Here is a 24895-nt window from a genome sequence, read left to right as displayed (position 1 = left end):
GAATTTATACCAGCACCACCTAGTATCAAGCAGTTAAAAAATTATAAACTCTCTTTCTCTCTTCAATTGGTGAGAGCAAAGAAACCTTGGATGATACCTTGATATTCACAGTGGGAGAACAGATACTTTTTTCTAAACATTAGAGAAGATTTGAGCATAAAAACAATCTGGGTACTCAAACTATGTGGAAAAGATTTCCAGAGTTTTCCTTTTATTATCTTAAACTAAGTCAGGAACGGTCTTTTCTCACTTCAGTTAAAGATGCATAAGACAGGACAATACTCCCTGTGCCAGGCAGTTTTACAGGTATATACCCTCATCTCCTTTGAACAGGAATATAGGCTATTCAAAGGGGATGCCTGTGTCTGGACTCATAGCTTCATTTTAGGGAGCAGCTGCCTTTAGTATTCAATCTCACTCTTTTTAAAATGCCATTCAAATGCTGGACTTAGTAGTCTTTCTTATTGAAGACAATGCTTCCAAGAAAGAAAAAAGGAATTTAGCTTTAGGCATGTATGAAGAGTATCCCCTCAAACTAAAGAAAGAGGATGCAAGCTACTTGTTAGAAAATAATCCCCAACAAGAAACAAACTAGTTCTTGTCTGTAACTTTTAGTTTCATTCAAATCACTAAGTGGCATATGGATACACAGCAATCTTAAATTAAGCAGAGGCTTGAATATGAAGAGGGGAAAAGTTTGTTCTGTTCTGATGCAGAATGAAACCAGAGATTTATTCCAGGTACAAAGGGCTCTAAGCCTCACCCAGTGTCCTTTTTGGGGCTTCCTGGAAAGGCCATTCAATCTCCAAGGAGTGTGTGGGACAAGCTCCGTAGGCTTGCCCCATGTACCAGGGGCAGAGGTGTAATTCAACCAGCCTTGGTTCTGTTGGTGCTGCTCATAGTCTAGCAGGTTAATGTTTAAAAAATCAAAAACGGAAAGGACTGACAGAAGAAAAAAGTAGTTCCCAACAATTTCATAAAATGAATAGTCATTTCATGTAGATTAACCACATTTTTCTAATTTGCCAGAAATATACCTGTAAATATTTTAAGGAGAACATCTAGTCTGCTTAATTAATACCTTAATTAATTAATATCTTAGGGAATATCTTTAAAAATTTAAAATTACACCTGGGAGAGTCAGGGTATGAAATGAGGCCAGAAATGATTGGCTGGGACAGCTTATGAGCACTTTCACGGTCAGATCTTTCCAAGGTGGCTTTATTGTTTTCAAGTGGTATAAATTTTTAGAATTTTAATTATGTATACTGAATTCTACTCTAAATTGAATATGAATCACTTTTGGATTATGAGCTACTTTGTATTACCATATTTGGCTATATCTTTGCCCTCTATTCATAATGTAGGATAACAAAGGTCCCTAGATACATGTAAAATAACATCAATCCGTAGTTTTCTTAAATGTCCATAGCCACAGTGGTCAAGTCTGCCATTAAAATTAACCTAGTATATATTTTAAGTTACATTTACAGTCATTAAGATTCGTACAGTCTGGCTAAGTATATGTACTCCATTTAAAAATGATTAAATGGGGCTTCCTTGGTGGCGCAGTGGTTAAGAATCCGCCTGCCGATGCAGGGGACACGGGTTCGAGCCCTGGTCCGGGAAGATCCCACATGCTGCGGAGCAACTAAGCCCGTGCGCCACAACTACTGAGCCTGCGCTCTAGAGCCCGCGAGCCACAACTACTGAGCCTGCGTACCACAACTACTGAAGCCCAGGTGCCTAGAGCCCGTGCTCCGCAACAAGAGAAGCCACCGCAATGAGAAGCCCGTGCACCGCAACGGAGAGTAGCCCCCGCTTGCCGCAACCAGAGAAAGCCCGTGCCCAGCAACGAAAACCCAACACAGCCAAAAATAAATAAATAAAATAGATAAATTTATATATTTTAAAAAAAATGATTAAATGGAGGTACGGGTTTATCAGATACAGTCATCATGTAAAATCAGCAAGTATCCTAATACAGTCGCTCCTACGGAAATGAAACATATATTGAAGAATTATTATTTTGGGACTGATTTTTTTGTTAGTGTGGGAAGAGTAATCTCTGCTTTGGGTTTTTAAACAAATACCTCCAAAATACAGCATATGATCCATAATAGTGAAATACTCAAAAAGTTAATAAGGAAAGAGTTTCAGAGTATTTCAAGAAAAATTTCACTTCCATTCTGTTTGCCGGAAAGACAAAACCTTAAACATCTGAAATGCAGATATTCTAAATAAAACAATCCTACTGGAGAGAGCTTTATTTGATTACGATGTCATTTTGGCTTTTGTAATTCAATACAGATTATACCAAATTTAGAGAAACTTGAGGAAAATGATAAAGGACTTAAGAAGTATGAAATTATGGATTATTCCTCTTACAGAAGAACACACTGTGGATTACACACCCAGTTGAAAAGATGCGATACATGGAAAAACATGAGATGCAATATGAAGTACTGAGTGCTACCTACGAGGTATTTTTGCCCCTGCCAAAAATGGATCCTGAATCTAATCAAGCCTCTGGACCTAATTACCATCTATAGGAAATTCGGGGGATACCGAACATGTTAATGATAAATTTGACAAAACAAATGACTCAGTTTCCTCAATAAATGATATTAAAAAAAAAAGTCAGGGGGAATTGTTACAACTTAAAAGAGACTTAAAAGGCACACCATCCAACTTAAACCAACTATAAAAACAAAACCAGGGAAGAGTGTAGGTATTAGGAATTATTGTTAATTTTGTTAGGTGTGATAACAGTACTGTGGTCATGTCTAAAAGGTCATCATCTATTAAAGATATGCTGAAGTTTATGGATGAAATGACAGGATACCTGGGATGTGCTTTAAAATACTTCCCTCAAAAGTGGACAGGCTGGATAAAAAAAATGGCAAAATGTTGATAATTGTTGAAGCTAGGAGAAGGATACATGAGGTTTCATTTATACTACTCTCTCTCTCTTTTTTTTTTTTTGGGCCGTGCTGTATGACTTGTGGGATCTTCGTTCCCCGACTAGGGATTGAACCCATGCCCTCGGCAGTGAAAGCGCAGAGTCCTAACCACTGGACCACCAGGGAATTCCCTGTACTACTCTCTTGACATTTATGTATGTTTGAAAAATGTTTACAATAAAAAAAATTCTTAAAAATGGGTTATACATGGAAGACTACATTTGAAAAAAAATTTTAAATCAGTTCTTACTACTTTGTCACTGTTGCACACAGTACTTTAATACAGTTATTCTTGATAATTAATCATATTTCTTAACCCCAGTAGATGTAGACAAGTATCCAGGCATTTCTTGACTTAAAGATGTAGTCTGTGAGCATAATTTGTGCTTTCCAGCACTTTCAATAATTTGGGTCCCCATAATTTTGCATGAAGAGTTGGCAGACTGATTTTTCAGAGCTGGAAGAGCTAAAAATAAATTCGGAAGCTTCTGAGAATAAACTTGCTTCACCCTGTCGCCTACTACACAGAACAACAGATGTGACTTCAGTGGGTATTTTCGGACACCAAGATGACTTCCTCTGGATGACTGCCACACAAAAAAACCCTACCCCAAATAGCTTTGGACATGCCACCACCCATACAGCACAAGGGTATTTAATTGCTGGAATTTAGTTAATTGGTTATGTTTGAGCTTGAATGCTGACTTAACACAAGTGTTTTTTAAATGCTGAAAGAATTAGATACTGGAGTTCTGAAAATCAAATATGAAATTAGTTAGAAGTTCAACAACAATATATAATAAACAAAACTTACATATTAGTATCTAACTTACCAAGAGAATGTTTACTAGTTTAAGCTTATTATTACTTTACTGATTTGTTTTAAAGAAGTTAGGACAAAATACATCTACAGACATGATCTAAGAATTAGCAAATGGCAAGTACTGCTGCTTGAAGCATTATATTATACTGAGGAAATATACACACCTCTAACTGGGAAGCTTAACTGCTGTAAAGTTGATGCACTTATACAGTAACCAATTTGGGGCTCATAGGCGATGGTATCTAGACATTCATTCCAATCTTGTACATTTGTAACAGGACAATCCTGTAGATGGGTGACAAGGTCTCCCACAAAAAGGCCTCTGGGTCCAATGGCAGGTGAGTCCTTGGGAAGAGGGCAGAAACAAATCAGGTAATGTGTGAAGACAAGCTATGATTAATCTGAGCAAATAATAAAGACACTGACTTAATTAAGTAGACTATTTTGAATAATGTAGAAAATAATCCAGCTTTGAATCCAAAATGTATAGTCCTAGAAAATTAACAAGGTAACACCCAACAATTATAGTTACTTTTCATATTTCACTAAGATTTTGAATTTTTCACCAATGAAAACCAAACAAACCCCACTTGCCAACAGTTAAGATTAAAATGATAAACTTTTTCCCAAACCGCTAATTAAAATTTTTTGTGAAAGTAGTCATCAGAATGCCTTCATTGTCCTATATCATCAATGGATAGAATTATAAGACTTATCTAAACACAGTCTCAAATATGCAGACAGTACCGTCAGCACAATGAATACATGAGTACGTGAGGCAGTTGCTCACAAGGTAATTTTCCTTGTCCCAAAGTGTGAAGAGAAGACTTGATACCATCATAGTAGTCTAAGGGAGTGAAATACAGAGTTGAAGACATTCATTTAAACTCCCACGAAATGTTCTGGCTGGCTAGCCTACGTTCCATCTTTCTTACTTCCTAGGAGTAAAGACATCTGACTCAAAAGCAGAGTTATAAAAATAAACAGTAAAGGTAAATGATGCATTTAATCAACAAACTACAGGTAGAAAGTCTTGATACTATCCTTGTAATTCAGAACAGAAACAATTTTCAGTATTTTAAAAGAGCCAATGTAGTTCACAAAACTATTTCTTTGATTTGAAAGGATTACAGTAATTTCTTCAGGAGAAACTGAGCATTCTGTATATGAGAAGAGTTTGAATAAAAGTTCCTGACATAAAATGCTAAGTGTTACATCACAAAACCTGGTGAAAGAATACCCCAAGTAATCTATTTTTTACCTCAGCAACTTCAGTGATAAGCACCCCGACTCCAGTGTAGTAAAACGGCAAGAGAATTACAGGAAGGAGAACAAGAGCTAAAATACCCAGGAGTGCAAGGACGAAATTATGCCAGATACCTGAAAAGAGGGAAAAAATATGAATAAGCTCAACCAGGGGCAGGGATGATATCATTCCAGGTAGTTGTACTTCATAATACTTAGGCATTCTGATAAATTAGTAAAGTAACCAGAAGAAGCTGTGAGGCAGATAGATCTACTTATTAGTACGGAAGACAGATGTTCAGTTAGAGGTTTCTTCCATTTCAGATATTAAAATCTAAAATGAGCATGTTAACACAATACTAGGAAGACCACATGCTAATATGATTTAACACTATTAGAACCTATATTCTATTACATATATATCTCTATTATATATGTAAAGGTGTGTGTGTATATAAGGAATAGAATATCTTCTACTTACTATACTCTTTTCTCAGAAAATGTATACATATTAATTTAAACATACTTGTGAAAAAAAAAAACATACTTGTGATCTTTGAAAGGAACTTCAGAGCTATCAAATAAAAGTTATGATGAAGTAAAAAACATTCTTGCTGAACTGGGGTATGTATCTTACATCAAGACTATAACTATCTCTGCCATCTCTGTAGAGACAGTTAGGTGAACCCAGTGGCGTGCTGGAGCCTGCTCCCACCAGCTTGCCACAGCTGAGTGGGCCTCTTTAACCAACTCCTCCTTCAGGAACTTCAAGTTGGCGCCTTGAAATTGGCCATGGTGGGAGTATTCACACCACAGAAACCAGCAAATGCTACATTATCAGAGCTCTCCACCCTCTCCTCCAGGGCTAGATGTTAAACATTCACTAGCATACCTCTAGATAACCCCCCCTCCCATACCGATCCTTGCCCTCTAGTACAGTTTTTCTCATAAGGCAGGGTGGAAGCACCACCCGCTCTCTGAGCAGTGTGATTCTTAGTTGTGCAGGTCTTGTCCCTTACAATACAGGATATATAGCATTCCCGACTCCATCCTCTGAATGTCATTAGTGTTCTCCAGTCACTGAGACAACCAAACAACTGCCCCCACCCCACACATTCCAAATATCCCCAGGAGGGTGACAGCACCAGTGGTTGAGGACCAGTGTTCTATAATGATAGAAACATAACTTAAAAGACATCTCCCAGACTCTCAGGAGGCTGAGTATGGCCATATGACTATGTTTCGGCAAAAGGATGCAAGTGGAAGTGATGGGGATTGTCTGACTGGCTGGAATGTAGCTAAACCTGAGTCCATGACGTAGAAGCTGCATGTTGGGAATAGTAGAGCTAAGACAGAAAGAGTCTGAGTCCCCCAAATCATAGAATTATCATATCAGCATTGAACTACTTACATTTGCAATGTTTTATGAGAGTTTAAGTCACTGTTATTTTTAGCTTTTACAGCAGCCAGATACCTAGCTAATATGGACCATATTCACATTGTAAAATGTTCCTCTAGTCCAGGACACATTGGGTAAACAATATTATCTGTTCTGCACACAGAAAGATCTTTTAAAAACACTAATGGTATCAAGCTATTTATCACAAACTATATTTTGCTTTTTCATTTATATATTTTGGACTTCTTTCTTACCTGCACATTCATATCTAACCCATTTCTTATATCCACTACAGAGTAATCCATTTAAAAAAAAACATATTGACTTATTTATAAGGTTCCCTACTAATGATCACTTAGGCTGTTTTAACTTTTTCATACAATGCTGCAACAAACAGCTTTGCTCGTTATTGTTATGCATCTAATTAAGAATGCATCTCTGAGGGTATGGAAAATTGCACAGAAATGGAATTACTGGGTCAAAAAATATGTGCATTAAAATTGACCTCCAACAAGTTTGCATTATATTCTCCTAAGTGGCATATGTTTCCCCACCCTCTAAACAATACTGGATGGGATGCTATCATAACTTTAGACTGCCATCTGCTAGGTGAAAAGTAAAAATCTCATCCTGATTTCTATTTCTTTAATGATGAGTGAGCTTGTACATTTTTCATGCTTATTAAATGGTTATTTGTATTTTTGTCTGAGAATTGCTTACTTCTATCCATTGTCAGTTTACATTTTTTGACTGGGTTGTCTTTTTTTTCTTAAACTAATTTATATATATTATTATTTGTAATACATACACTGAGGAATTTGTTCTTCTGTACGAGGTATTATAATCATTTCCTCCAGTTTGTTTGGCTTGGTTTATAGTTTTGCATATGCAGACATTTTAAATTTTGGTGAGGTCAAATGTCTCCTTTTGTATTAAGCCTTTCCCAGTTCAAGATTATGGAAGACACTCACCTGTGTTTTCTTGTATTGTTTTCATAGGTTTTTTTTTTTTTTTTTTTTAAATTTTCACTCGAGGCATGTAGGTTCTTAGTTCCCCGACCAGGGATTGAGCCCATGCCCCCTGCAGTGGAAGCACAGTCTTAACCACTGGACGGTCAGGGAAGTCCCTAGCATCATTTAAAAAACAAAATTAAAACAAACAGAAAAAACCTCTAATTCTTTGACCCACTGGAATTTACTCTAGTGAAACTAATTAGGAATACAGCTATACCACCCCACCACCCTGTGGCTAGTCTCAAAACAATTTCACAAAATAATCCAGCCCCATTGATTAGATTTGCCACCATTACCATGTGCTAAATTCAACTTTCCCCTTAACCCCTCAGGATGGCCTAAATGCTTGCCCCCTACCTCTCCCTTATCAGGATGACACCACCATACGACCCTGGCTTTTCTCATCCAAGCAACAGTCAGAGGGGCACACAGCAGCACTGATTCTTTGACTCTCTGGGAAGGACTCTCCTATCTCTTGTCAGGGATGCAGCTAGTACCAGACCACCCTGCTAGATTCCAGATTTGCCCATGACGGCTAAATTGCAATGCAGGTACCTTTATTTCCTTTATTTAAACAACCTCTTGTTCATTAATGATTTGCTTTTTGAGTATACCAAACAAATTTTTCTTACTATTTTTACTTTCTCTAGAGCAGGGTTTCTCAACAGTGGCACTACTGGCATTTTGGGCCAGATAATTTTTTGTTGTGGGGGACTATCTTGTGCACTGTAAAATGTTTAGCAGCATCCCTGGCCTCTACCCACCAGACGCCAGTCGTACCCTTCCTGTTTTCTCTATTTTCTAGGTACAATATTTATACAGGCAAGTTTTTGTCTTTCTTTAGAACAGGTATTTTATTTTTTGCTTTTTCTATTACAAGGGATGTATGTACCAAGTATTGAAAAGTCAATACATACACAACATATTCCACACCTGAGCACCACTCCTTAACTAAACAGGCAAAGAAATGACACTAAAAGACAGCACCTGGTAGTATTTGGGGGAAAATAAAAAGACTAAAACAAGTTTAAATCAACTACTACATCCCATCCAACATTCAATACTACATAATCCAGTGCGTCTAAAAGGTAGTTATGCAAAATGTGTTAATGTCAAAGAATACAACCAAAATTAAGATGGCAAACCAAACCTATATAACTTTTTTTCAACAGGAAAATACTTTACATATGCATGTAACTGTCCTTTTTTTAAAGAAAATCTGCAAGCAACGTTATCTATTTCCAGAAAAACCATATATAGAACTACTAAACATATTCTTAAAAGTATAAACATGAACATTTAGAAAACCCAGAACTTTAAAAACTTATCATCAATAGATGAACTTCCTATTTAAAAGAATGTGAAAAGAAGTCCCATTTTTAGCACAGTTGTATAAACAACAGTCTTTTGATGTGAGCTTCATGAATTGTCCTCCTTTTGTGACCAAACATTACAAAAACATAACGTTTTTCAAACAGTATTACAGAACAAGACAGAACATCTTAACAATGTTACCTTATATAACTTACTTTTCTTAAACTTTTAAATTTTACTTTTACTAACCTATCAAAATCTGACCCTTAGATGTGTTAGAATCATTAAAAAGATTCTTTTCTAGAAACAGGACACACAAAAAAGGCATATTTGTTTCTTATCACATTTCTGGAAGATGCTTTCCGAGCCTGAAAAGTTTCTTCTCTCCTTTTTACTGTCAATTTTTATTTTTAGTATGTGTTAAGATATGAGATTTCAGGTTAGTTGACTGAGCAAACTTCTTATGACAGCAATCGAAGGGGCACACGAAGGGCCTGTCTCCGGTATGGATTCGCACATGGGTACGCAAATTGAAATCCAGGGAAAAGCGTTTTCCGCAGCCTTCGAAGGTGCACATAAAGGGCTTCTCTCCCGTATGCACCAGGTGATGACGTTTCAGTTTTGAGCTCTCAACAAAAGATCTGCCACATTCTGCACATACGTGGACCTTGGGACCATGGGTGTGCATATGTTTTCTCAAAGCGGAGTTATCCCTGAACATCTTCATGCAGCCTTTGTGAAGGCAAGCTATTGATCTCGGGAGCTCGTCTTTGGTTTTCTGGGGCTTCTTTCTAGTAAATTCTGCCACTTGTTTGGGATCTGAGAGGTCAACGCCAGGAATCCCTCCAGGAGGCAGCTTCTTCCCCATCACGTACTCTGAATAACCAAGAGCGGGGCTCTCATCAGCCTGTCCAGTCTCATGGTCTCTCTTACTAGGCGCGTACCACATGGGGACGGCAAACTCGCCTTCCAGGGTTTTAACGTGCACCTGCTCCTGCTCCCACTTATTGCTGCCCACCTCAGAGCTGCTTCCCGCCCTGGCCTTGCCGCCGGCGTAACTATTCTTACCGCTGTGCTTCCTGCCGTGGCTGTAGGCCGAGGAGGACGTGGAGGGTGACAAGGGAGCCAGGGTCTCCTGGATGCAGTCGTCTTCGTCGGCCAGGATGACCGTCTTGTTCTCCAGGTTGCTGACCTGCAGGTGGTCAGACTGGTAGTAGCCCACCGCCTCCTCCTGCATCTGCACCATGACCATTTCCTCGTTGTAGTCCCCTTGGTTTGGGGTGCTGATAATGAAAGGCTGCAGCGTGATCAGAGACGGATGGTGCTGGCCATCATGGACACCGCTGCCGCTGATGTCCTCGTACTCCTTGGCTGCCTCAACCGCCATGGTCTCCTCAGGGACGGTCTCCACAGGGACGGCCTCCACAAAGACGGTCTCCTCAGGGACGGCCTCCACAAAGACGGTCTCCACAGGGACGGTCTCCTCAGGGAAGGTCTCCACAGGAATCTGGTGCAGCTCCACAGCATCTGCATACACCTCCGAGTTTTCTACGGCGATGTAGAAAGTGTTGTTTGAGGCCATGGCCGAGGGCTTTTCTGAGGCTTTGGCTACTGGGCAGCAAATGGCTGACCGGAAGGCCGCGGAAAACAAAGGCTGTGGGAGAAAAGCCCGAGCTCCAGAGGAAAGAGAGGGCGCTGCCGGTCCCGGACACGGAAAACGCAGAAGACGTGGAAGCTTCTAGGTGCGCCTCGCACATGCGCTTTGGGGCACCCCCCACCCCCACATACGCTTTGCGTCACCACGCACACGCGCTTTGCGTCACCCCCGCACATGCGCTTTGGGCACCCCGCACATGCGCTTTGGGACACACCCCACACACATGCGCTTTGGGGCACCCCCCCCCCACATGCGCTTTGGGGCACCCCCCCCCCCCCACACATGCGCTTTGGGGCACCCCGCACATGCGCTTCCAAGCTGGGGGCACCCCAGCAGAGTGCGCGACCATGCTCATGCCCACGCTCACGCGCTCGTGCGTGCGCCAGCCCTCCTGCCACTGCATGCCTCTTCGCTCAGCGCGCCAAGCTATTGGTTTTTTTGAATACAGCAACCAGGCTCTACAGAATTTTTCTGTATTTCATTTCCATTGACTTTTGTGTCCCGCCCCCTCGCCCCCGCCAGGTATATAATAGTATGGGGGGGGGAAGGCCTACTCCTTTCTAATATTTATGCTTCTTTTTTTTCTTATTTGATTGCAGTGACCCACATTTACAGGCCATTTTTAATAGTATCAGTGGAATGCTTGTCCTGTCCTTTAACAGGAATGCTTCTAAGTGTTATACTATTAGGAAGTAACCAGCTATTTCTATTCAATACTTCTACTAAAGATTTTTGGTTTTTAGCCATTAATGAATGTTGAATTTTGTTAAATACCGATTTCAATATCTGCTGAGATGATATTTTTCCCTTAAGAGTGATTAATGTTTACCACTAATGTTTACCACAAATAAGGTTTCCTAACTTTAAGCCATCCTTGCACTGTTTAGATACACCAACTGTCTATAGAATTTTTTTTGTGCTTTACAAGTATCAGTGTTACACTGACTTTCAAAAAATTCTTAGTTTCCTTCTCTATGCGGCCTGGAAAGTTTATACTAAATCGGAATTGAAAAGAAAAATCTTTTCCTTCAAGATTCCTTCAAGATTTGAAAGAATTCTACCTATGAAACTTTAAGGGCCATTCTTAAACTTTCTTAATTTCTCCCATGGTAATTAGCCTATTTACAATTTTTTTCTGTCTGCGCTGGGGTTAATTGCGGCTGTTTAAAAAAAAGATAATTATCCAGGTTTGTGAAAATTTTTTGCAGAGATGAACAAAGAACACTTTTATAATTGTTTAAAATTTCTCTATCAGTTGTCATTCCCCAATCTGACTGCTAATTCTGCCTATAAATGCTTTCTCCCATTTAATCTTTTTTTGTTCTTCAAAGAACTTTTATTTAACAGTTCTATTTTTTCTAATTTATTATTTTTTGCCTATATGCATGCTAATTACATCATTTCTTACCTATTTTATAGTTCTTTTCTCACTTCTTCAGTTTAACTGATTTACTTTCATTTCTTATTTCATAATAATTGCCTAAGGCAGTGACTTTTCCTTTTACCAAAACTTTACACATTATTTCATTATCATTTTTAAACATACTGCAATTATGGTTTTGAATTAAATTGGCCAATTTTTATAAGTTTCATGGGCACTTGAAAAGAAATTGTCATGGTATAGGGTTTGACATAACTATTGATTTTGACCTTGCTAATTAGAGCTTCGATGATTAGGACTTTTTCATACTTACCTGCTATGTGTTGAGAGATGAGATAAGCCTCCTTTATTACATTTCTGTTTTTTCCTTGTACTTTTTCCATTTTTGTTTTGATGATTTGTTAGTTTATTCAGTATAAGACTCACGATTACATTTTCATTGTGGATTACACTCATGATTATCAAGTGACCTCCTATGTCTAATTTAATGCTTTAGTCATATTTTCATATGTTCTCATTTTTTCAATCATTTAAAAATAACTCATGTTAAAAAAATGTAAAAACTGGAATGTAAATTATTTTGCTCTACCACTTTTGACTGAGAGTCTTTTTTAAAAAAAAATTTATTTATTTATGTATTTAGTTTTGGCTGCGTTGGGTCTTTGTTGCTGTGCACGGGTGTTCTCTAGTTGTGGCGAGCGGGGGCTACTCTTCGTTTCGGTGCGTGGGCTTCTCATTGCAGTGGCTCCTCTTGTTGCGGCGCATGGGCTCTAGGCTCGTGGGCTTCAGTAGTTGTGGCACCCAGGCTCAGTAGTTGTGGCTCACGGGCTCTAGAGCGCAGGCTCAGTAGTTGTGGCGCACGAGCTTAGTTGCTCCGTGGCATGTGGGATCTTCCCGGACCAGGGCTTGAACCCGTGTCCCCTGCATTGGCAGGCGGATTCTTAAGCACTGCGCCACCAGGGAAGCCCTGACTGAGAGTCTTATAAACTGAATTTATCAACCAAAAGGTGAGGTGTTTTCATTTGTGATGTACTTTCCATAAAACCACTAATAACACACAGATGAATAAAGAAATTTAAGTCTTTTACCTGCACAAAATATCCTTAGCTGCTGGACTGGTGATATAAGTTGCAAATGAGTGGTGAACAGATCAACAAATGCTCCAGGATAAATAATGAAGAGAAAAATCCCAAAGCCATTAAATCGAACTTGTTCCCTAAGAAATCACATAAGAAAAAGGAATTTACTACTAGTATTGCATTTTTCAGATTAATAATGCATGTAATCTTAAAACTTCCCACTGTAATTCAGATTCTTGCTTAAAATACAAGTCTCTCTGGACAGTCAAAAAATTATATATGATATATATCATCGTAATTTTATAATAGCATACAGATTTAGTTACCAGTGAAATTGCATTTTGTAAAACAGGGCATTCTGAAATAGACTTAACAACTTCAAAAATTTTTAGAAACCAATATGCTGAGCAAATAACTTAAAATTAGTCACTTGTATAAAGAAATAGTTAATATTTCTATGAGAAACTAAATGAAAAACATTTTTATGGTTTATTCTGAATTATTTTCAGGGAAGGAGATAGTAGAAAATAGAATTCAAGTAAATTATCTAAATATTTATATTCCTCTTAGCCATTATAAAGGTGGAGGTTTATCTAAGTGTATTCCTGTTGAATTAATGTTAAAATAAGTACTACATTTAAAAATGCATAATGCTCAGACTGTCCTCAAGAGAACTATTTTTTATCAATTCATTCTCTAAAAATGGAATTACATTTAAAAGCCTTGTAAGACCACACAGCTACTCTAAAAAAAGCATCATCTAAATATATTGTGCTGTCACCTAGCATTAACTATATAAGATGACTGTAAAATTCACTTTTTCTTGGCAGTGGGATTTTATAAAATATTACCCAAACTATTTCACAAACATATTATGAATGATTAAACTGTAATAACAATGCTTTTCTATGTAAAACCCTAAAAGCTGCAAAGTTAAGGTGGAAGTAAAGATGAAAGAGAGAAAAGAAAAAGTAGCCGACCACTTAAACCACTACATGGCACACCTGTGTAACAGTATATGCTCTGTCAAGATGAGGGTTTATTGCCAGTCAATAGACTCTTGTTCATAAGCAACTGGAAAGTAATAAGAAGTGATTAAATCTTCTCCTCTAAAACCTTTTATCTGGTCCACACACCCAAAGGATGAAACACATTGCCATCAGTATGTGTGTTCATTATGTGGGAGTGAAGGGGAGTTGTGACTCAATCTCTCCCCCCATCAGGATTTTACACATTTAGGAGTCTTTAAAATGCTCAGGTATAATTACAATGATACATTTGGATAGTCAAGACAAGAACATGGCATGATACTTGAAGCAAGTCCCAGGTCTCATCCTCCCTTATCTTCTTCCACTTGGATTTCTAGATAGGCTATGATATTTGTTAACAAACCCAGAGCTTTCAGTGTTCTTGCTGTAGCCAGCAGAGGCCATGAGTAGAAGCAGGAAAGTATTTCAGATGATGAGCCAAAGAAAGTACTAAGAAGGCAGGTGGATGGGCTTTGAGTGCAGTGGTTATCATTCTGATCCAGTGATGAATAGAAAGATTAGGTTTCAGGATTGGATGAAAATAGTGAAGAACCATGAGGATATAACCATGCTGGCAAAGGACAAAGGATAGAAAGACCCAGATTATAGATGTGCACATAGTTAATTGAGCATATTCATCAATATATTAATCTCTACAAAAGAGAAGTTACCTTAAAATAATAATGGTGGATATGCACTGGGCAGTATCCAAAGAAAGAAAAAGTATCAAATGTAGCAGATTTTAGTAATAAATCCTCCTAAATGAAAAGCTTCTTTGCATGGAATACAGAGAGAGAGGTAAATATCATTACCTAATAGCTGCTATCCCATGTCCAATTTCATGTACAACACCACTAATGAGGACTGCAGCGAAGAAATAGGTCAGTTGGTTGACGGGTAAATTTATGCCAGGAACCTGTTCACAGACACAATGATAAAGACACACTTGGGCACCAAGAGACCACGATGTTCACTCTGTACTAAAACTTAAACTTCCAAACTCAGTGTTCGGTAAGCTAAAAGTAATATGAACACCGATGGTCCACTTCTCCATTTCTATCATAATAAATATAAAAACACCAGTCAGTTTTTTTGAACTAGGCAGTTTTTGAGCTAAGCACAACACCAATCTAAAGAGAATAGGAAACACCAGGTTAAAAAGTTGAAACGTTAGCTTCCTGAAGTCTTTACCACGGGAAAGAATTAGGGAGCCTGGCATAGTGCCAGGGAAGGCAGAGTGGCAATGAAGGAGTCAGCAGCTGATCCACCCTCGAGGGCTGGCAGCCCGATTTGGGAATTCTTGTTACAGTTCCCACTCCTTCCGCTAAAGTGTTATTGCAAGGCTCCAAGTACTTATGTGAGTAATACAGGATGTCCCCACCCCCCTTCAATGAGTTTCATTTTAGTATTATCAAGTTATATGAGAGTTGATCATTAAAGGCAGTGTAATAAAGTGCCTTATTGGTGTGGGAGCACCAGGCCCTTCATTTCTTCTATCAGTTTGTCTAGTACATTGGTTAGAAAAATCATATCAAAGTGATACATAAATATTATACTAAAATTGAAATTTAATGCAGAAAGTAAGGCATTTGGAACATACAGACATGTTAAGGACCCACGTGCTCCTGACTGTTATGCACTTAAGTTTGCTATTTTAAGGGCTGCAGAGTAAAATTATTTTTAGATACCCAAGAATCTTCTTGTAAGATAAATAATCGTTCCTAAGTTCTATTTCTCACAATCCAGGCAGTGGGACTCTAAAGGTATCCTTCTGGAGGAAAGTTCGTCTTTCTTTCATTAGTTAGTATTTTAAATTAATTACAAAATATGTTTAAAGCAGGAAAACTTGAAAACTCAAAGAATAATAGAAACTGTTCCTGTTCCCCAAACACAAAACAAAAAACCATTCTCAGTGTTTCAATGCATGTCTTTCCAATCTTTTCATGTACACATATTTTAAAAAATTATACTCTTTTATTATAAATATGGTTTTGAAATCTACCCCTTTCACTTAATAGTGTCACAAACATTTTCCCATGAGTATTTCTGGTTCAACATGATTTTTAATAGCTGCATTGTATTTCATGGAATAGACTGTTGGGCATTTAATTGTTTTAAAGGTTTCTGCTCTTATAAAATACTGTGATAAATATATTTGGACACATATACACAAATATTTGGGGGGAATAAATTGTTAGACAAGCACGGTTGGTTCAGGCTCTGGGGACATATCATTTGGGTTTGGTGTTCTGGCTCCATCATAACTAGCTAAGGGACCTTGAGGAAGCTTGGATTATTCCTCCAGTACTTCAATTTCCCCATCATTAAAATGGAAATCTCCGCATTTACATAAAAGGGTAATTCTGAGGATTACAGGAGATAATCCTTGTCCACTGTTTAACATTACGCCTAACAGAGAGGGTAATTACACACAAAATTTAAAGGACTTTGATACATATCAAACTGCTCTCCAAAAGCAGACACTTCAATAACCTTGGTTAAGCTCATTTTATTCAAATCTGCAATTTGAGAGGAATAAAAAGCATCCCATTGTTTGATTTCTATTTCTTTGATGATTATTAAGCTGAACATTCCCCCTACTCTTTGACCACTGATAGATCTTTTGTGAGTAGCCTACTCCCGACTTGTCAATTTTTTTCTCCTTAGAGTGTTCATGTTTTTCTTATTGTCTGTAAGATCACTTCAAGTATCAATTATCAATTCTCTGTGATACACATCACAGATGCATTCCCAAGTTTTGCCTTTTAATTTTATTTTGCTTTTGGCTTTTTGATATATAAAAAATTTTATGTAGTCAAATCTATCAATATTCATGGTTTCTGCCATTAGTTTTATGCATATGTCTTTCTCATTCTGTGTTCCTATAAATAGAAACCTGTTTTTTTTTTCTTTCAAGGTCTTTTATGATTTCACATTTTACTTTTAATTCAGTTGCAATTTATTTTTGTGTATAACAAAGGAATTTCACTTTTAAGCCTTTTTTAGTAACTGAAGAGGAGATTCAAACCATGCTGCTTGGATTGCTTTCTAAATTCATTGATTCCAAGAGTCCTTTCTCTAGTTATGAAACTAGCTTTCATAGTCATCATTTTTAATGTATTCATAACATTTCACTGAATGACAATCCCATAATTTAACCATTCCTCAATTACATATTGTGGTTGTTTCCAATTCTTCATAGTAATAAATGTTAGGATAAAGAGCTTGATGAATACTAATTTTTCTATAATTTGGAAGTGTTTCCTTAACCTAGAGTCCCAGATGTGGAAGTAAATGGTCAGAGGATATTTTTATGATGCTCATTATCTGAAGTTCTCTCTACTCAGACCCTACTAAGCAACTCTTTTCAAGAACATCAGTGTACCTTTTTCTACATATCTGCTCCATTCCCATGTTGTCAGGCATCTGTCTGTTCAGACCTGTAGTTTCCTTTTCTCTGATTCCTCTCTAAATTTATGTACTTAAGATTAATACTCATACATTCCCTCTATATCACAAAGTATTCAGGTTACCTTACCTTTATTTCAAATAAATCAGTAGCCTTGATCCAATAGGATATTGATTTCTTCTCTTTATTATTTCAGTGATGTAATAATGAAATAAGGTAAGGATCTGAACATGTGACTATACCAACAGATGGTAGGTCTTATTTGCTGGCAACAATACTCGACTGCCCATCTGTCTCGGCCGTGATCACACAGGGTATTAGATGTACCAAAATACTGATCTCTCAATAACATAGAGTGCCAGGTTTTGGAGAATTAATACTGAATGAGGCTGTAGGGAATTGTAGAGTAAACAGAAAGTATGTCCTCTAAGCTACAAGAGCTCATATCAAAGTCAGGAGATACAACAAACTTAAACAAAAATATGCCGGGTAGATATACAGAGGGCAGCTGACTTCTTAATGGTTCCAAAGCATGGTTCTCCTAACAGAATCAATATTTTGTGAGCTCTATGAGTAAGCTGAAAAGCAAACAGAAGAAATAATTTCTTCTGTAAATAACACTTTACCATTCAGGCAATGATTCTTTGGACATGATGCCAAAAGCACAAACAACAAAAGCAAAAATCAACACATAGGATTACATGAAACTCAAAAGCTTCTGCATAGCAAAAGAAACAACCAATGGCAGCCTACAGAATGGGAGAAAAGTTTTGTGAACCATATACTGGATAAGGGGTTAATATCCAAAACATATAAAGAACTAACAAAACAAACAACCCCCCCGCCCAACAATCTGATTAAAAAATGGACAGAACTACTATTTAGTAGTTCCAAAGAAGACAGCAAACTGGCCAAAAGGCACATGAAAAGATGCTCCACATAGCTAATCATCAGGGACATGCCAATCAAAACCACAATGAGATACCACCTCACACCTGTTAGAATGGCTATCATCAAGAAGAAAAGAGACAACACGGGTGCTGGCAAGGATGTGGTAACCCTTACACACTGTTGGTGGAAATATAAATTAGTCCAACCACTATGGAAAACAATATGGAGGTTCCTCAAAGAGTTAAAAATACATCTAAGGTATGATCCATCAATTCCACTTCTGGGTATATACCCAAAGGAAATGAAAATATTTCAATGAGATATATGCATATCTCTGTTTATCACAGCATTATTCACAATAGCCAAGATTACGGAAACAACCCAAATGATCACCAACAGATGAATGGATAAAAACAATGTGGTACATGTACATAAACAATGGAATATTACTCAGCTATGAGAAAGGAAGATATCCTCCCATTTGCAACAACATGGATAGACCTTGAGCACATGATGCTAAGCGAGATAAATCAGAGAAATACAAGTACAGCATGATATCACTTATATATGGAATCTAAAAAAGTCAAATCTATTAAAAAACAGAGAGTAAAATGGTAGTTACCAGGGGATGGGAGGGATATGAGTGACGGTATTTAAGGGTACAAACTTGTAACAAGTAGTAAATAAGCCACAGAGATCTAATGCACAGTATAAAGAATACAATCAATAAAATTGTACTATAATGATATGTGATAAATATTGCTCCAATGGCAATCATATTACAATAAATAAATATATGAAAGTAACTCGCTGTACACCTTAAATTTGTAAATTGTAACATGTCAAATTTATCAAATAAAAAAATTAAAAAAACTTGTTAGCTTTCTTTCTGCCCGTGGACGCTGCCGAGTAAACATCATTAAAGTCTCCCCAGCTCCACTGTTGTCACGTCTAAATCAGAGTCTCCCAAAGAGCCCGAACAGCTGTGGAAGCTCTTCATTGGCGGTTTGAGCTTTGAAACAACCGATGAGAGTCTGGGGAGCAATTCTGAGCAGTGGGGAACGCTCATAGACAGTGTGGTAATGAGGGATCCAAACAAGCGCTCCAGAGGCTTTGGGTTTGTCATGTATGCCACTGTGGAGGAGGCGGATGCAGCCATGAAGGCAAGGCCATACAAGGCGGATGGAAGAGTTGTGGAGCCAAAGAGGGCCGTCTCAAGAGAAGATTCTCAAAGACCTGGTGCCCACTTAACTGTGAAGAAGATTTTTGTTGGTGGCATTAAAGAAGACACTGAAGAACATCACCTAAGATATTATTTTGAATAGTATGGGGAAAAAATTGACTGGCTGAGGCAGTGGCAAAAAGAGAGGCTTGGCTTTTGTACCATTTGATGGCCATGACTCCGCAGACAGGATTGTCATTCAGAAATACCACACTGTGAAGTAAGGAAAGCCCTATCTAAGCAAGCGATGGCTAGTGCTTCATCCAGCCAAAGAGATCAAAGTGGTTCTGGAAACTTTGGTGGTGGTCACGGAGGTGGTTTTGGTGGGAATGACAACTTTGGTCGTGGAGGAAATGTCAGTGGTCGAGGTGGCTTTGGTGGCAGCCATAGTGGTGGCTATGGTGGCAGTGGGGATGGCTATAATGGGTTTGGTAATGACGGAAGCAATTTTGGAGGTGGTGGAAGCTACAATGATTTTGGCAATTACAACAATCAATGTTCAAATTTTGGACCCATGAAAGGAGGAAACTTTGGAGGCAGAAGGTCTGGCCCCTATGGGGGCTGAGGCCAATACTTTGCCAAACCACGAAACCAAGGTGGCTATGGCAGTTCCAACAGCAGCAGTAGCTATGGCAGTGGCAGAAGGTTTTAATTACTGCCAGGAAACAAAGCTTAGCAGGAGAGGAGAGCCAGAGAAGTGACAGGGAAGCTACAGGTTACAACAGATTTGGGAACTCAACCAAGCACGGAGGTGGCGGGGAGTTGCTACAAAGACATGTTTTAGACCAGCGGTCCCCAACCTTTTTGGCACCAGGGACTGGTTTCATGGAAGACAGTTTTTCCATGGACCGGGGAGGGGGAATGGTTCAGGTGGTAATGCGAGCGATGGGGAGCGATGTGGAGTGGCAGATGAAGCTTCGCTCGCTCGCTCGCCACTCACCTCCTGCTGTGCGGCCCGGTTCCTAACAGGCCGCGGACCACTAGTGGTCAGCGGTTCAGGGGTTGGGGACCCCGGTTTTAGACAATACTCCTGTGTTTGGGCAAAAAAACCCCGAGGACTATATTTGTGACTAATTGTATAATAGGTTTAGTTTCTATTCTGTGGAAAGTGTAAAGCATTCCAACAAAGGGTTTTAATATAGATTTTTTTTTTGTACCCACACTGTTGATTGCTAAATGTAATAGTCTGAATAAATGTGACACTGAATAAATGTGTCTTTAAAAACAAACAAAAACAAAACCAAACTTGTTAAACTGAAATAAAACCAAAAAGCCAAAAAACACCTTTTGCCATTCTAATCCTAGCAGGCAGACAGGCCAGTGATCGTATTTCCTCCAAGCCTGCTTCTTTCTCTACTATCCTCTTTCTTGGCAAACAATAACCAGTCATGCAGCCTGAAAGTCATCCTCGACTTTCTTCTCCTTCCAGCCTCACATTCAATTAATGACTGAGGTCTGAGAACTCCACTGCAAAAGATCCCTTGAATCCAGCCCCTTCATTCTCCTTACCACTAATTTAGTTTAGATCTTTATAACTTCTAACGTGAATTATTCCAAATGCTCTCTTAAATGGTCTCCCCATCTTTGGTGAAACCCTACTCCAGTCCATTTTGCACAGACTTGTTATCTACAGATAAAATCAAAACTTCTTAGAATGGCCCTTCATAACTCAGACCCTACCTATATCTCCCATCTTATCTCCTACACCATACACCTTCCACCATATACCACTTAGATACAGGTCAAAGTTACTTTATAGTTCCTTGAGGAATTATTGGTCTTTTTTAAGGGAGTAGAGCATACTGTGCACAGGCTCTGAGGTCAGTGGTGGGTGAGTGATGGACCCACCACTTACTAGCTGTGACCACAGGCAAGTGACTTAACAGCTCTGTGCCTTGGTTTTCTCATCTGTGAATCAGGGATAACAACAATACTTACCTCTAGATTGCTGCAGGAATAAAATAAAATAGGCACAAAAACCTCACATGGGAAGCACTGCATATTAACTAGGTTTTTTGTTTTTTAAATAAACTTATTTATTTTATTTATATTTATTTTTGGCTGCATTGGGTCTTCGCTGCTGCGTGCGGGCATTCTCTAGTTGCGGCGAGCGGGGGCTACTCTTCGTGGCGGTGCGTGGTCTTCTCATTGCGGTGGCTTCTCTTGTTGCGGAGCACAGGCTCTAGGCGCATGGGCTTCAGTAGTTGCGGCACGCAGGCTCAGTAGTTGTGGTGCACGAGCTTAGTTGCTCCGTGGCATGTGGGATCTTTCCGGACCAGGGCTCGAACCTGTGTCCCCTGCACTGGCAGGCGGATTCTTAACCACTGTGCCACCAGGGAAGCCCCTAACTAGGTTTTATTATTAGTACTATTATTCCCTCTGCCTTTCCACGTTATATGGTTCCCTCTGTTTCTGGCATGCTCAACTGCCATCTTCCTTTCCCAGGCTATGTGGACTCTCCTTACCCTTCCCTTCTCCTCTACTCTCTTCCCAGTGCCAGGCACACCTCAGCAGGGCTTGTCTTTGTTCCTGCGGCACCTTGTACTCTGTCCAACTGTAGAAAATCATAGCAGCTCTCCCTCTAGACTAAAAGTTCTGTAAGTGCTAGGATTGGATTTTGTTCCCTGTATAAGCAGGACTAAGCACAAGGCCAGTAGGCAGACTACACTCAGTAAATGTTTGCTGAAGAAATAAATCATCTCGTCTGAGGCCTCACCCCCCTGAATCCTTTTAACCTCTAAGAAAGAGCTATTACCATAGGAGAGATTCTTTATTTTTTGCTACGAATGACTTGTAATCTTCCCATAGTGACCCAGCTAGTAGAGGCCACAAAGAGATGAGTTAAAAAAAATATCTGTCAATCTTGAATAGACATTTTTCCAAAGAAGACATACAGATAGCTAACACATGAAAAGATGCTCAACACTGCTAATTATTAGAGAAATGTAAATCAAAACCACAATGAAGTATTACCTCACACCTGTCAGAATGGCTATCATCAAAAAGTCTACAAATAACAAATGTTGGCGAGGATGTGGAGAAAAGGGAACTCTTGTACACTGTTGGTGGGAATGTAAATTAGTGCAGCCGCCATGGAAAACAGTATGGAGGCTCCTTAAAAAGCTAAAAATAGGACTACCATATGATCCAGCAATCCCACCCCTGGGTATATATATGAAAAAAACAATAACACTAATTCGAAAAGATACACGCACTCTAATGTTCATAGCAGCACTATTTACAATAGCCAAGACGTGGAAACAACCCAAGTGCCCATCAGACGAATGGATTAAGAAGATGTACTTATATATATACACTGGAATATTACTCAGACACATAAAAGAATGAAATACTGCCATCTGCAGCAATGTGGTTGGACGTACAGAATATTATGCTTAGTGAAATAAGACAGAGATAGACAAATACTGTATAATATCACTTATATGTGGAACCTAAAAAATAATACAAATGAATGTATATGCAAAACAGAAACAGACTCACAGATATAGAAAACAAACCTGTGGTTACCAAAGGGGAAAAGGAAGAAGGGAGGGACAAATTAGGGGTATTAACAGATACAAACTACTATATAGTTTGTATATTTGGGATGAAGTGAGAGAGTAGCATTGACATATATACACTACCAAATGTAAAATGGATGGCTAGTGGGAAGCAGCTGCATAGCACAGGGAGATCAGCTCAATGCTTTGTGACCACCTAGAGGGGTGGGATAGGGAGGACGGGAGGGAGGCTCAAGAGGGAGGGGATATATGTATACTTACAGCTGATTCACTTTGTTGTACAACAGAAACTAACACAACATTGTAAAGCAATTATACTCCAATAAAGATATAAAAATAAAATAAAATAAAGTAAAATAGATAAGTAACACGGATATACTGTATAGCACAGGGAATTACACCCATTATCTTGTAATAACCTACAATGGAATTTAATCTGCAAAAATACTGACTCACTATGCTGTATACCTGAAACTAACATAATACTGTAAATCAACTATACTTCAATTTTAAAAAAAGTCACTAACTCATATAGTCTATTTCATTAATAAGAACACGATTAAAAACATAACATCCATGACTCATGGAAATGGAAACTATTAACGTAAAAAATTTAAAATTGAAGTTAGTCAGTGGTAAAGCACCCTTTCAAACCCTGGAAACATGAATTGATAAGGTATTGGTCTACACATGTGCTTTAAAGTGGGAATTATTTTAAGTAGCTTACAGTCAAAGGAGTACAACTCAGCACATTATTCTTCATATCAAGAAATCACAGTGATCATTCAAAACGTCTTTTACCTTTAATTGAAAGGATATTATTGCTTAAGAATCTGAAAGCCATGAAGAAGAAAGGGGAACATTTTGCATAGGATTAAGAAGCAATTTATTTCTACATTACAGAGATCTTAAATCAGTATGCTTATTCCTTGACAGTAACAATTATTCAACACCTCAAGAAGACAACATGAATTACCAAGTTAGGTATAAAACAAGCTACAAGTATATATTTTACAACACAGGGAATAGAGCCGATATTTTATAATAACTATAAATGGAGTATAACTTTGAAAAATTGCGAATCACTATATGGTACACCCACAACTTATATAATATTGTACAGCAACTATACTTCAATTAAAAAAAAAACCTTGCACTGAAAAAAAAAAAGACAACATGAATTAAATCGAATACTTGTGTAATTGTTGACAGTCTTAGTGGTGGTCCATTTGTTCTATTATTACTACCACTACTCCACATTGCAACAATTCTTTGCTATACTCTTACTAATGATTTTGTTTAAGCAAGTAATTTGAGAAATTGTGAGACTTTTCATTTATTTCATATTTATATTATAGATAGGAATTATGGTATCCAGAAGAAATTTCTTATATCTATGTTTCAATAAAGCTACTTAAAGCAATAAGAAGGCACTTACCACAACTTGTAGCACCTGTTCGTTGTGAAGTGAGGAAGAGGAAGAGGACGAAGAGGAGGAGGAAGAAGAGGAAGAGGAGGAAGAGGAGGAGGAGGAAGAAGAGGAGGAAGAGGAGGAAGAATAAGAAGAGGGAGAGTCAGCCATCATTTGGCCTAAAGTCTGCATCAGCGTTTTCCCCAGAAGAAAAAAAGAGCTGAACATGGCAATTACACCAAACACCATTCCAAAATTGAACCTGTCAAGAGGAAAAAAATTACATAAATGTACAATTCCTCACAATTCATGGACTAAAAAATTCATTAACCAGCCACCTTTCATAGCTTCAAAACAATATCTAAAAATTTCAATAACTTCTTTTTCCGACTTGAAGTTCAGATACTTGACTGAAGCATGGGCACTAGTCTCTTTAAGCAGTTATAATTTACAATTCTCTCATAACTGAAGAGGCTGAATGTTGTTCCCAATAAAAAGTTTGTTTCCTCTCATATTTTTTTGCTCATTTACATAGCATT

The 24895-nt window shown here is 38.3% G+C and overlaps 1 protein-coding gene and 1 pseudogene across 4 annotated transcripts in view; one reads left to right on the top strand and one right to left on the bottom strand.

Annotated features, from left to right (window-relative positions):
* The window catches only part of LOC132357542 (membrane-bound transcription factor site-2 protease), a 55240-nt gene that overhangs the window by 25620 nt on the left and 4725 nt on the right, over positions 1–24895 (bottom strand). For 3 of the 4 annotated variants that reach the window (XR_009500235.1, XM_059911080.1, XM_059911081.1), the window contains exons 3-7: positions 24384–24618; positions 14715–14818; positions 12884–13011; positions 5048–5166; positions 3951–4131 (exon numbers count right to left, since the gene is read on the bottom strand). Coding sequence is in view for 3 of the 4 variants with exons in the window: in XM_059911080.1 (XP_059767063.1) it covers positions 3951–4131; positions 5048–5166; positions 12884–13011; positions 14715–14818; positions 24384–24618 (767 nt within the window). In the remaining variant the exon portion in view is untranslated. Of the gene's footprint in view, positions 1–3950; positions 4132–5047; positions 5167–8808; positions 10306–12883; positions 13012–14714; positions 14819–24383; positions 24619–24895 lie in introns of those variants that run through there. The other variant, XM_059911079.1, reaches the window with a different exon arrangement.
* On the top strand, positions 18361–20166 carry LOC132357853 (heterogeneous nuclear ribonucleoprotein A1-like; annotated as a pseudogene).

This window comes from Balaenoptera ricei, chromosome X (assembly GCF_028023285.1).
Source record: "Balaenoptera ricei isolate mBalRic1 chromosome X, mBalRic1.hap2, whole genome shotgun sequence".
NCBI classification, from domain to species: domain Eukaryota; kingdom Metazoa; phylum Chordata; class Mammalia; order Artiodactyla; family Balaenopteridae; genus Balaenoptera; species Balaenoptera ricei.
Note: the sequence above shows the minus strand (reverse complement) of the source record. Positions and strands in the feature narration are given on the sequence as shown.